This window comes from Spinacia oleracea, chromosome 4 (assembly GCF_020520425.1).
Source record: "Spinacia oleracea cultivar Varoflay chromosome 4, BTI_SOV_V1, whole genome shotgun sequence".
In the NCBI taxonomy this organism is placed as follows: domain Eukaryota; kingdom Viridiplantae; phylum Streptophyta; class Magnoliopsida; order Caryophyllales; family Amaranthaceae; genus Spinacia; species Spinacia oleracea.
The window spans coordinates 177,413,066-177,427,107 of NC_079490.1; the positions used below are offsets into that span (position 1 = coordinate 177,413,066).

Consider the following 14,042-nt stretch of genomic DNA (forward strand, 5'->3'; position numbering starts at 1 on the left):
TGATTTGTGTTGTTCTTTGACTAGGGTTTTTTGTGCCAAGAGTCAATAACCTTAAGTGATCATAGTGGATCGATTTTATAAAATATGAAATTATTGCAATTTAAAGTTTACATAGAACATGTCAAATTCCTATCTAAACAATTACGAGTAAGATTCTTACTCCCTCCGCACAATGGCGGAGTCAGAATTTTTAGGTTGAAGGGCGAAAAATTTACATCAAAATTTTAAGCGTTTTATATGTGTATTTAAAGGTGTTCATGGTTAGCTTTCATGGAGTACTAAACTTGGACATAGTTATTCAAGAATTGTTTACATGCGTACAAAAATGAAAAGGAATAAAAGAAAATGGAAAAAAAGAAAGAAAGAAGGGGAAAAATTATATAGAAGGAACCACTGATGTGATTCGAACCACATGTCTAATGTTTAACACACCTTATTCTTCAACCACTGGAGCAAAGTAAGTTTGATGATATACCGATTTTTTTTTTATCTGGGGGGGGGGGAGGGATGCCCCCACCAGCCCCCCGTCTCCGCCTCTGCGTCCAATATGTTACTCACTTTTCCATTATGTGTGATATGCAATGCAATGCACTACTTTGACCCTTAATATTGTTTATTTTGCATTAGTAATAATTATAAAATTAATAAGAAAATTTATATCGAATTGAAAGAAATCCAATGAGATTCCACAAGTTTTTATTTTTTTTCTATTATTTATGCTACTAGTCACAGTCAAAGTATTAAACTTTTGAACATATGAATAATAAACATGAAAAACATTATGGAACAGAGTAAGTATACGTCATCATAAGCGTTAACATGACGATTGTGCCCACGTTATTTCATAAGTCGTTTTCAGTTTCATACACCTTTGATACTAATATCACTTAACATATGTCGATTCTTAAACCTATCCCTAATTTGTTGGTGTTTTCAAATGGACAAAAAATAAGCAGTTGTCGATATGTTTGAGAATGGGTTAAACTTCCAACACAACATAGCCAAACTTGTCATCCTCGTCTAAATGAGATGGCTAATGGACCACAATTTTGTACTTTTTTGCACAATATAAGTATCTCTTAACCATTATTGCTTTGGACCATCTTAAAAATGAACTACCCCATTTCTCCAAATTCTATTATTTTTTATTGTTTCAGATTAAAACAATGGATTTTGATTTGTCAACAAACCTAATTATTTCTTTGGTAGGAACAAGGGTTTTCAATTTTCTATATGTCACACCTTAATGAGTAATAAAGATTCAATGATAATCCATCTTTTTAGTTTTTCAACGGGGTGATGATAAATTGATAGTAGTGATGGGATTGTGATGCCAAAAAGTTTGACTTGATTATGCTTGTGAAGATTATAGGAGTATGTGTGAATATGATTACAAATTTACTACTCCGTATATCGATAAGTTATTTCGGTGCGTATGAGAAACAAGACATTACAAATCATAAATGGGGGAAGGGAGATTCAAGTTTGTGACCTATCTACTATCATACACAAGTCATTAGTCTTTACACTAGGCATCACCGATAGCAATATCTATAGCCTACTTAGGTGAGTATGAGCGATGACACTTATACTTAAAGAACCAAAGTATATCTACGCCATTAAGAATTTCCTTAAATTTATTTTAGTGTATCGTTATCCGAAGCTCGCGTACGTTAAAATCGCTCGTGTTTTTAATGTGAAAGTACACTTTTACCCTTATTAAAATGTTACCTCCTTCCTTCACCCATCTTTCACCCCTTCACCTCCCTTTCGGCAGACTACTCTCTCATCCTGCTGCAAACCATAAATTCTGGCGATATTTTTTTTACAACTCCGTTGGCAAACCCCTTCACCCCTTTGGCTACAACCAATGTTGCCAGAAAACTTTAGTTTCTCTCCATTTCTCGCTGGAAAGTGACGGTGGTTGATAATTCATCGAAGAAACTTGTCGACTAGACTGAAATATCCAGCGAATGGAGTCGGTGGAGGTGAAAAAAAAAAAAAATCTACCGCGAACCTACGCACGGATATTGCATGGTGGCCATGGCAGCCTCACACGGATTTTGCTTGGCGGCCATGGCCACTATGGAGATCTGGTGTTTGGCTACCATGGTTACCGCGCACGGATTTTGCGTGGTAGCCAAGAAAAATTCGTGTGCGGCTGCCATGGTATATATATATATGTATGCTTTTCAGAATAAATATTATGTGAAAATATTATGTCGTTAATTATTGTCGTTTATCAATTTTTCAGAATTAGTATTAATGTTTAAATATTAGGGCATATTATTGTCAAAAATTGGAGTTAATTAAGAATTAATGTTAAGTTTTTTGTTAATTAAGAATGTATGTGTTAAATTATTTCATAAATGAGTGTTAGTAAATTAAGAAATTATAGTATATAATTATTTGTTAGTATATAAATATTTTACAAATTATTTGTTTGTGTATAATTATTTGTTAAATTATTTTAGTATATAATTTTTTTTATTTAATTTTTATTAAGTATATTATTAATTACAGTTCCGGCGAGCAAAAATATACTTGTGTGTAATGTTGTTAATATTTACTTAACATTATTAATTGTCATTAATTATTGGGTAAGGGTGGCCGGACTGATTTAGGGAGGGCTGAACAGGATTGGGTAAGGGTGAAGAGGGAAGGGGTGTCAATTTATTTATAAATGGTAAACTCGTACTTTCCCGTAAAAAATGAGGGCGTTTTTAGCTAACAAGAGCGTCGAATAAAAACCCCCTTATTTTAAATATATAAGGGAGTATAGAGCTTTCTAATACTTCGTACTAATACGTTGTATAATTTAAAGATTTGGGTGGAAAAAAAATCAAAAATCATTTGAGATCGGACTTCTAGTACATTTCAAAATGTAAGTTATTAAAGTGAAATTTGTGGACACCTACTGACCTACTACTCTGTAACTGAGTATTTGGTTAAAGTATATCGATACAGTACCTAAGAATCTAAGATCAAATCCTTCTTTATTATAGATTGTTGTCTTTTATGACTTCCTTATACATAAAAAACTAGATTAGGTCCCGTGCACGTACGGTTATTTGAAAATTATAATTGATCATCTTTTTTAACTGGAATATTTATCCCTTAAATCTATTCCGTAATTAATAAATCTCGAACGTACTCATTTTATCATACAATTCACAATTTCCGCTCTATTACGTATTATATATTTTATATGTTTAATATGATGATTTGACCAAATTAAATATTTGATATGCTTAATATGAACAAAATATTGAGTAAGAATGTTTTCTATTATTGAGATGACGATCTGACTAAATATTACCAAAATTGTATAATAATATCATATTTAATAATCTTATAATTTTTTCTATTTACAAACATTTATACAAAATGAAATGAAATAACAATAGAATAAAGTAGGTATATTTTTTTAGGAAAGGGTTTTTGGCGGGAAAAAAATTGTACCAGGAATTAACACGTGTCATTCTTGATGTCTCTTTTAATATATAGTAATAGAAGTAATAGATACGGAGTATCAGGGTAAATTATTTGAGATGACCCATCCTTAATGGTACATGAATAAAAGTTCTCAATAATAGAGTATGAGCGTCCCTCAATTATTTGGGAGAATTTGGGCTCGTCAATAGAAGGTAACCACTGGGCCGAAGTATGAAACCATGAAAACTTTTTGCTTATTTCGGCTCACTTTCATGATTCTTATCTCTAGTATAGAAGTACTAACTGGTTTAGGGCCCGTGCAACGCACGACTATTACTAAAACAATTTATTATTTTAATAGTAACTTAAAAAACTTGTGATATTAGGAAAACATGAAAGTAAAAAGGATATATGAAAAAATATAAATTTAAAGTTGTGTAAAAAAACATATTCAAATGAACTAAATTTGCATATATATTACTATACAAAGTTAAAAATTATAGTCGTTTACTTGTATGTAGAACGATCTAACATTGTTAACCAAACCTGAATGACTCAAGACTAATTTTCGAAAAGACCCGAGCATAACCGAGTTAGTCAAATACAACATAATTTGAATTGAGTAAAATCTTGATAAATAAACTCATATGTTAGTCTACTTACCATGTATTATTATTTTAATTAACATTCTTACTTACCAGTTACCCTGTATTATATTATTAATAGTAGACTAACATAAGAGTTTATTTATCAATGTTTTTTTATATTTCTTATCAGATTAAAAAGTTATAATAATGCATAAATAAAATTATATCATAAAGGAAAAAATAATATTGATTTAGCTTTCCTCCAATAATATATTATGCAGTACACATCTATGATAATTAAAATATATTTTTATCTTAGTTTCCTTAAAAAAACCGTAATGTAATTGAAAGAGTTTAATTCCGTGAGGATTTCATTCCATCAATCAACAATATATACAAAGTATTTCGAGGCTAATCAGCCATGATTCTAACTATGCACTATCTGATCTTTGACTAAGTTAGGTAACAAAATATCTACGTAACTTATTTACATCAACTAAATATATGCTCGTATATTCTTAACAAATAAATATACTCTCATATATTCTAACAGTAACTTATTTATTTTAAAGTAAAAAAATAAAAAGGCATTTTGGCGGGAAAATTTTACACCAGGAATTGACACGTGTCATTTCTGGTGTCTCTTTTAGTATATAGTAATAGATGCTGTCAAAAAGTGACCCGACTCGAAAACCGATCAAAACCAACTGAAATTCGAACCGAATATATCTGACAAATAGTCAGAATAAAATCAACACGAACTGAACAGTTGTTGACCCAAAATCAGATTTGACCCGTAAATTGAAAACTCGGACAACAACCTAAGGAGACCCGTAACCCGATTTGCATCCGATAACTTTTAATCGAATCGAACCCACATCCGTTCCGATAGCAATCTGAAAACTGATTTTACCCGATAACAACCGCACTCAACCCGACCCGATAACACCGATCCTCGATTTAAATATCCGAATCCGAATTCAACCGAATTGTTGTCAATTCGACCCGATTAAATCGGTATCTGAAAATAACCTGACTCGAGTTAACCTGATAAACAAAAGTCGGGCCAGTAAAAACAAACTAATTTACCCGAATCCTATTTAATTACTCGTTATTATCTAACTCAATGTAACCGAATCGAACTATTAACTATGTAAATCTAACTCGATACGTGAAGATTTATTATATGTTCTATTTATATTAAATAATTTGGAAATAAAGTACTCCGTAATATAAGTCTCAAAAATATTTATCTGGCATGAAATTATAGAATAATAAAGTGACCAGAGTTTATCGCAAACTCGAGAATCACTCGATTAATAGAAAAATAATTAAGATTACAAACTTAACTCGGTCTAAAATTGAACCGCAAACCCAATCCATAATTGACTCAAATTCGAGGTACGTCTATCTGAACTTGACCCGAACCCGAGACTCACCGACCCAAAATTGACCGGAATCAAAGACTTAGCCGATCTGGACATGACCCCTATCCGAAAGAAAACCGATCAAATTGTATCTGAATCCGACATATACCCGATCGGAACTCAATCCGAACCAAATCAAACCGACAAAAAACTGTTATAAACCCGATCCAATTTTAATTGAACCCGAGATTGAACCGAACCGAAGTTACCCGATCCGAAACCGAGTACAATCCAAAATAATTTATGACGCGTCCTCACCCGAACCAAAGTTTTCCGAACCGATCGTTGACCCGAATAGAAAATTTGACCCGACAATAACCGATTTCAAAGTGACCCGAACTGTTTATAACCCATCCGAAACCGATCTGATGACCCGATTTGACAGCCCTAATAGAACACCTAAATTTAGTCGTGGGCCGTCCTTCGTGGCGAGCCTATACCAAGCCCACGTGTATCATTTAGCCTGAAAATTTTAAAAGGACGGCCTAGGCGAACCCAAGCCCGCGTGCCGTGCCCTCGTGTTGGGCACATAATGCTTTCGTACCGAAGCCTAATTCACTCAATTTAATGTTATTTATCATGCCGTGTCTTGTCTTTTTTTTTACCAAAAAGGTGACCTTAGCTCAGTCTATAACTTCGTACTCATGATGAACCGTGCTTTTTCCATCCTTGTATCAGGCTAGCCTAGTAGTAAATAATTAAGAACCTTTTGATTATGAATGTTGCTTTTTTGGTGCGATGAGTTAGGACGTATTACAAATGGAGATTGCGTATTTGAACATGAAACTTAAATTTATCGTATACAGGCAACCATTATAAAAGTTTACGGTTTGTTCGTTATCATCGTAAGTTTCTAGTTTCTGGACTTTTTTAGTTTTGAAAGCTATTTAGTTTGAATCATAAACTAAAAATAGTCATAATTAAAGTAATAATGTTGATTTTGAAAATTTACAAAATAAACTTTTGAAACCATCTTTTATGATTTTCATATTTTGGTTTTAAGTTTGTAGTAAACAAAAAACAGAAAACAACAAACGGAAAACAACAAACGATACCAAATATTTTCGTTCTATACTACTCCCTCCGTCCCTAATCCTTTGCCTCATGCAACAATAGTATTTTATTAAAATTTGGTTGTGTAGAATTGAGAAGCGACAAAGTAGTGGGACAAATATATTTTATGGGAGAGTAAAGTTGTGGTACCATAAGCTTTATGGTAATGAGTCAATTTTTTTTGGGACGAATGTGGCAAACAAAAAAGGGATCGAGGGAATAATATTATACGCATTTGACATGTTTTTTTGGGTATGAATGAGCACCCAAAACGTTAAATGGGGCAAACAAAAAAGGGATTGAGGGAATAATATTATACGCATTTGACATTTTTTTTGGGTGTGAATGAGCCACGAGGGCAATATAACTTACAAATGAGGGCGGGATATTCGAACTTGAGACGTATTGTACACAACCCTCTTAACCACTAGGCCAAGACATTATTGATACGCATTTGACATTTTTACATAGTTCTTCCATAACTTTTTTTTGTTAACAGTGATTAAATCTCATGGGACTCATTTGATGGAATTTCCTTTATCTCCCCCTTCCGGTGGGTGCCGTGGGTTCTTACCTTAAAAGGAATAAAAAACATCAGTTATCAAGTTTTTTGTTATTAGGATAGGTGAATTTTCATCCTATTGATGAGCTAATCGTTGTAGCTATGCTTAGCATTTTCATGAGCCAAGAGTCGAGAAGTTCTAACTGCCTTTCAATATTATAATCATGTTTTCCATTCTCCCTTGGGAGAGTTTGGAGAATATGACTTGTGAGTTATGCATTCGTCCTCTCATCTGTTCCAGTTGCTTAGTTGCTTGTAAGACCGTAATATTCCCAGACATGAGACATGAGACATCGTAGTTACTTTCTTCACTAAATGAGTAACAATAACCCAGAGGAATTCCATACTCGTAAAACTACACCGATTTAAGTAAAATGAACATCAAAATCTGTATTATAATAATCGATTGGTTTATTAGAGGAATTAAAGACAACAAATTTCAATCACCAGAACTTCCTATCGGTGTAGGGTGGAGTAATAAATAGGTCCAAGATTCTGTACAACTAAATAACTGTTACACCTGATCTTATGTGATCCCTAACATTTTCTATACACGGTACGGTACGGTAGCATCTCTAAATTATGGGCAATTACAAAGACAAGACTTGCGTCTCCCCAACCCAGCAAATCCTACATCTAAAGGTCCTATTGGTACAAAATTCAAGTAATTATGGATTTACCTGCCAAAGGCTAGGCTTATGAAACATTTCCTCCATGTTCCCGTAACACCTCTTCACTGCGTTCAAGGAGTTCCTCATAAGCTTTCACTGAGTCTGTTGTAAATCTATCCAAAGCTTCAAATACATGCCTTAGACCAGCCTGTAAACTAGCCTTGCTGCTTGTGTCACTCTGGTAAACTACATTCCCAGATAACGAGGACACACCATCAGAGTCCCCAGAAGCTGTAACTAATACCATCTTCTTCTGCATTTTTATATCTTCTCTCTCCAAGTTCTTCACTTTCCTTTCCATATCTCTATTTGCAGTCATCCTCTGCCGTAATTCTCCCTTATCTTGTTCTCTCAAGTGCAAAACCATCATTGAAAACACGCGTAAAGAATCAACCAATTCCTTCTCAGAAGTCTCTGCTATTCTTTCCAATGATTGATCCCATTGGTTGCATATAACAAAGATTGGAGGTGCCCCTGCCCTCCCAGGTGAGAAAGGAGCTATCCCATCCGCTGTTTCTTCCGGTTCATATAAAATACATTTCAGAAGCCAACGATTCAAGGCTCTTACATAACCCTTTTGAGCACCTATCCATTCTGTGAACCGGCATGTCCAATTTAGAAGATCGTGTTCAAGCTGTAACGAGGCTTCCAGATGTGTATCACTCGGATTGCTAGGAAATGCAATTGCATCTAGACCCCTTGCCCCATCAATTGCCTCACACTGACTGTGATGGCACTCCAGCATAGCTTTCCACATCCTACTCAGACTGACCAAGGATAATAATATAAATATTAAAGTTAGTCATCAGGCAGGCCCCACCACTAAGTAAGTCATTGGAAAGCAAAACTTCGCAGCAGTTAATCAAATTTGAGTATACGAGTAATAACATTAGAAGCATATCAATCTCTATTCTATAAGTCAACTCTTGGGGAGTTTGGTGTTCCATAAACTGTCAATATTGTTCTTATTTGAAATTATTTAAATAATTATACAAATTAATTGATTAAAAATCCTACCATATTTGATTCAGGATGATGTTAATTAGTAGCAATAATAAAACTTCGTAGAAGACAATTTAGGCCCACACATATAGGACTAGTAAAAATAGGGATAAGTACTTCGTCAAAAAACGCAACCCAAATCAGTAATACGATCAAAAGCATAGAACAAAAGTTTGACAATCTGAAGAACTTGGAGCAAGGAACAGATGTTGGTCAATCCACCAAACACAGGAGTATAGTGAATCCCACTATCCAGCAGCCTTACCAACCACTACACAGGTCAACACAGAACAAACATCTACAGCAAAACGAAATTTCACTGATACAACAACGTCAAAGCTTTCTACTATAGCATATGCAACTTTTCATGGTCTAAATCCACTACAACCACAGGTAACCATGAACAGGAATTTATTCACTTAAAAACGAAAACTAGAAAAAACACTTCTCAAGTATAAATTCCTAGTGGCTGAACTTGCTCAAATTTTACATTAGTTTCAAGGCTCTAATAAATGAATTTTGAAAAAGAAAAAAAGAAAGCACTTCTTAATACCATTATTATTAACTTAAAAAAGAAAACCTCGTCAATAAAAAAAAGAGGCTAAACTTGCTCAAGTAAAATTTAATAACTGAACTCTTTCCAACTGCAAACCCATCTCTACACAAGGACACGATGTACATATATCTAAGCCTGCAGGTTAAATCTGCTATAAGTGATTTCTCTGTCTATGATTCAATAACGCTTTGAGATGACACGCCCAAAAACTCCCCACCCTTCCGAGAACAGATTAACGCTACTTGACTAGTCATGTTCCTTGACAGGGCTTGATGGACAAAGTTGACAAGCAGGCATAGGGGTTGAAAAGTAACAAGATGTAATGTAAATCAGGTCATTATTTAATAGGCCTCTCTTATGACGAAGTACTGATCTTCAGAAAGCCACGGCAATATACTGCAGTGGCTAGTGTAGGGTTGATGCAAATCCATGAGAGAGTGTAGTTATCTCCGGAACCATCTCCTAATAGTAGTACGGTACTATGCTATCCAGAATCCAGTCATCCTCGAGGGACAAACTACAATGCAGGACCAACAGGCTACCATTTCCAAATTTGGTAGTACATGGCTGCTGCTATACTTTAACCGAGAGACTAGCTCAAGAAAACAATCCTATAACCAACATATCAAATCCTAGCTAATTTATCAAAGTGGAACACGCACTGAAAAGGTGTGATTAAAAACTATTGGAAAAAAGCTGTGGATGGAAGAACTTATTGCACGCTCCAGGAGTAATGCCCCATCCTCTCCCAAAGGTGGTTACCTTACCACCCTTAAAAACACAAAAGGTACTTAATCACAAGTGAGGGGAAGTTTTAATCCAAATTTATGCAAGTATTACCAATAGCTTTCTGCTAAATTTATGATGCCTGCTGATAAAATTATCTTAAAGCCACAAAAAGTGAACCAACTTAAACAATGTAGACAACAAAGAGTTGATCAAAGAACTTGATAAGAAATCGCATACCCTAGGAGTAACTCTTTCAACTGTGGCCACAACTCTTCATCTCTGAGCTTATTTATTTTTGCTGATATCTTGTCAACAATTTGAATTGCAATTCTTATCTTTGTGGATAGACTCCTCACCACGCTTCTTGTTGAATCAATCTTGGTGGGTTCGGCACCTTTTTCAACCAAATGCTTTAATTTATCCACTTTTCTATCATGCGAAACCCTCATTTTTTCTTCAGCCTGTGATGAGGAAGTACGATTATATGACGGTTGGGTACAGGGATGAACCAAACAAATTACATATTCCATCAATGCAGAAAATATCACAGCAGACTCAGCAGTTTAAAAGTGTCGATAAAACTGAGAGGTAGACGTAGTTTTCCCCCACCCTCAATAAAACAATATATGAAGCCAGGACATATGAAAACTTTGTACAACATACAACTCGCTAAAGTTCCACTAAAAAAATTCCTTGTAGTAGGGGGATAGGACAAAAACTAAAAGTTTCTATTCTAGCAACAACTACAGACCTACGGTATTATATACTCATATTACAGCAATTAAACGGAAGCACTAACTGTATACGAAGTATATAAAATTGGTTGCTCGTGTACACATAAAACCGGAAACACTAACAATAGCCAGTAAAAGAATACATTAAAGACCACCAAAAAAATAAGGCGATGTAAAAGAATAGCGGACTTAATAAAATAAAATGATCCAGCTAAAATTTATAATTGACTTCATTATTCATAATTAGAATATAAAATTACACACCGGGTGGACCAAATTTCGCAAGCATGGAATGAAGAAAAAAATAGCAGACCAATTTTAATTTTGAACATTTCTTGACCATGTAAATAATAGGAAGACGCAGTCAACATGAAAGCACTGATTTAGAAATTGCGGAAGTCTACTTTGCAAAGTAACATTTGCTTGCCAAAATCAAACTCAATACCAATTCGTGATAGCTTGCCAAAACAAAATTCAACACAAAACCATTTTATCTAACTACATTTCTGTAGAGTTCACAATCTAGCCATCTCATGATGCCTATTAAATAAACACACATTGCAAAATTAGAATAGTAGCAACAGTCAAAACTCACAACACATAGACAGCCACTACCATAACCGAAGCAGCTGTTTGCAGTGCCATCAAATTTATCAAAAAATTGTAAAGAAAGCCCCAAATTGGAAATAACTAATCTTTGATATTCAGCAAACTGAAACAACCGTTAAGCACCAAATAGAACCCAACAATGACCTTCAACAGAATTCCATAGCACATAATTTACCATAAAAAATCTAGAATGACGTACAATTAAGCAAAAAACAAAGGTCATATACTGACTATTTGGTGAAAATGACTGGTTATATACCTTTACTTCGTCAAAGAGTTTCTTCTCCCAAAGATACAACTTTTGCAAGGTAGCTGAAAGATTAACTGATCGCAATTGCACATCTTCATCAACCACTAAAGAAGCCTCGTCTTTCGACGATGAAGGTAATGATGGAGTAATTACATTCAACATCTTTGTAGAAACTGTTCCACAAACAACAAATGTCAATTAAAATTAATCGAATTGAGCAACCATGAAACAAATATAACCCAAAAAATAAGTACTTATGTAAAAATGCAATATCCTAACCTTGGTAAGCAGCATTCTTTCGTTGATAACGGAGTTTACCCACTTCAAGCACCTTAGCAAGCTCACCCCCAGAAGTGGCAGCCCTCTCAAATTGTACCTGAATTTCCCTCACAACCTCGAAAACACTCCTAAAACCCGGCCTTCCACCGCCTTTCCCTTGCTGATCCGACTTCCCCTCCTCACCAACCACCTTCTTTTCCACTATATGAACCTCATACTCTACTGGGGTACTCTCAGGCGACGATGCGCTAGGCCTCTCTCTATACAAACCGCCATCACCCTCACTTACCCCAACAACCTCTTCCTCCACTCTCTTCGAATCGCCCTTTGCCTCACCACCCCCACCACTACCACTACCACCACCACCACCATTCCCACCATGATTATCATCAACAAATTTCTGATGCCCATGAACTTCCTTCACAACCTCATGCTCGTTATCTTCATCCTCCAGATCAGGAATCCCCTCTTCTTCTCTCACCTCCCTAGAGTCCCTACTTGGGGTATAAGGCGGATAATGACTATCAATACTCTCAAACAAATTCATAAAATCCCACGGTGAAGTCGAAGGCGCCGGAGGAGGGGGTGGAGGCGGGGCCGGCTTAGTTTGCCCCATTGGTGGTGGCGGCCCACCATTCCAACCCCCATATACACCGCCTCTTTGCGGTGGTGGTGGCGGCCCACCATTCCAACCCCCATACCCTCCGTCTCTTTGCGGTGGCGGGGCAGGCGCGCCGAAAAAACCACCATAATTCATATACCCATTACTATCTTTAATATTAGTATTCATGTTATTATTATTATTGTTATTACCACCATAATAATCATAATAATTAGTAGAAGAAGACGATGGATCACCAAATTGAACTGTCTCCGTCTGGTAACTTACAGGCCTCTGTTCATATGATACAGACGGTGTCACATGCTTCTTCATGTAATTTATCTGCATATTAGGATACCCATTTCCAGCATTTGAATACATATACGGGTTAAACCCACCATTTCCCGGGCTAAAACCGCCACCACCACCACCCTGGATAAATCCGCCGCCACCCGGAATAAAGCCTCCGTCTCTTCCACCAGCGCCACCCTCTGAGCGTTCCTCATACATCATACCAGTTCTGGGAGGAGAGTCGTGGTTATGGTGGTGGTGGAGTGACCCAGAAGCGGAATCATCATCCTCGTCGTCATCATCATCGTCGGAATCCGTGTGAAAGTGAAGGTGAGACCCAGAATTAGAGTGAGACAAATGACCGGAATCAGCAGCAACAGCCGCCGGCGGTGGCAAATCTTGCTCAGCGAGTTTGCGTTGAGGAGGAAGGTCGAGAAGCGGAGGCGGCGGTTGAATTCCGGCGGGAGAGTCAAAAAAACGATGGAAAGAATCACCAACGGATTGAAGGGAGTGGATGTACGCCACGTGGGATTCAGCAAACGCATACCGTTGTTGGAGCGCCAGAGAAAGAAACTCGACTCTTTCCCGGCAGAGTATAACCGCCGGTAGGTCGTCGAGTTTGGAACTCGCACACCCCATATAATTAATTTTGAATTTAATAAGAAATAAAATAGTGAGAGGGAAGAAATGGAAGGAATTGGGGAGAATTAAGGAGAGATCTGAGGAGAGAGAATCATGATTTTAGGGTTAGAGAAAAAGAGAGAGAAAGTAAGAGAGGAGGAAGGAGAGAATCTTTGACAGCGGGGAGAGTGTCGTCGGGATATAGCAGAACCAAGGCTGCTGCTGTTGCACAGAGATGAGAGCATTATCGTCGGTGATTTTTGGGGGATTTGGTAATAACCATTTTTTATTCTTTTTTTTAATTTTTATTTTATTCAGTGAGTGGAAGTGTACTTTTTTTTTCAATTTATTATTATTTGAGTGATAAGAAAATCAATTTTTTTTGTACTGTTTTTTATTGGGGTATAAAAAAGAAAAACAAACTGGGGTTAAGGGGGGAAGTGGGGAGAAGAAGGGGGTCTTTTTTGTGCTTTGGGGAGTTTGGGCAGTGTCTTTTTCTCTAACTTTTATTTTAACAGTTTCAACTTTCAACTTCAAAGTGGTAAGTGTAATCTATCTACCATTTCATGCATTTTTCATTTTTTAAAAGTTTAGTTAGAATTAGAAGAGGTTACGTGACTAACATGTTGTTAGCC

The 14,042-nt window shown here is 36.1% G+C and overlaps 1 protein-coding gene across 1 annotated transcript; it reads right to left on the reverse strand.

Moving 5' to 3' along the window:
* Window positions 1-7,428: 7,428 nt before the first annotated feature.
* On the reverse strand, window positions 7,429-13,744 carry LOC110788204 (protein ALTERED PHOSPHATE STARVATION RESPONSE 1). The gene is made up of 4 exons (XM_021992837.2): window positions 11,895-13,744; window positions 11,625-11,788; window positions 10,260-10,483; window positions 7,429-8,502 (listed from the first exon to the last, which is right to left on the reverse strand). Exons 1-4 carry the CDS (start codon window positions 13,423-13,425, stop codon window positions 7,761-7,763), a joined length of 2,661 nt encoding a protein of 886 aa, XP_021848529.2. The 5' UTR covers window positions 13,426-13,744; the 3' UTR covers window positions 7,429-7,760.
* Window positions 13,745-14,042: the final 298 nt, after the last annotated feature.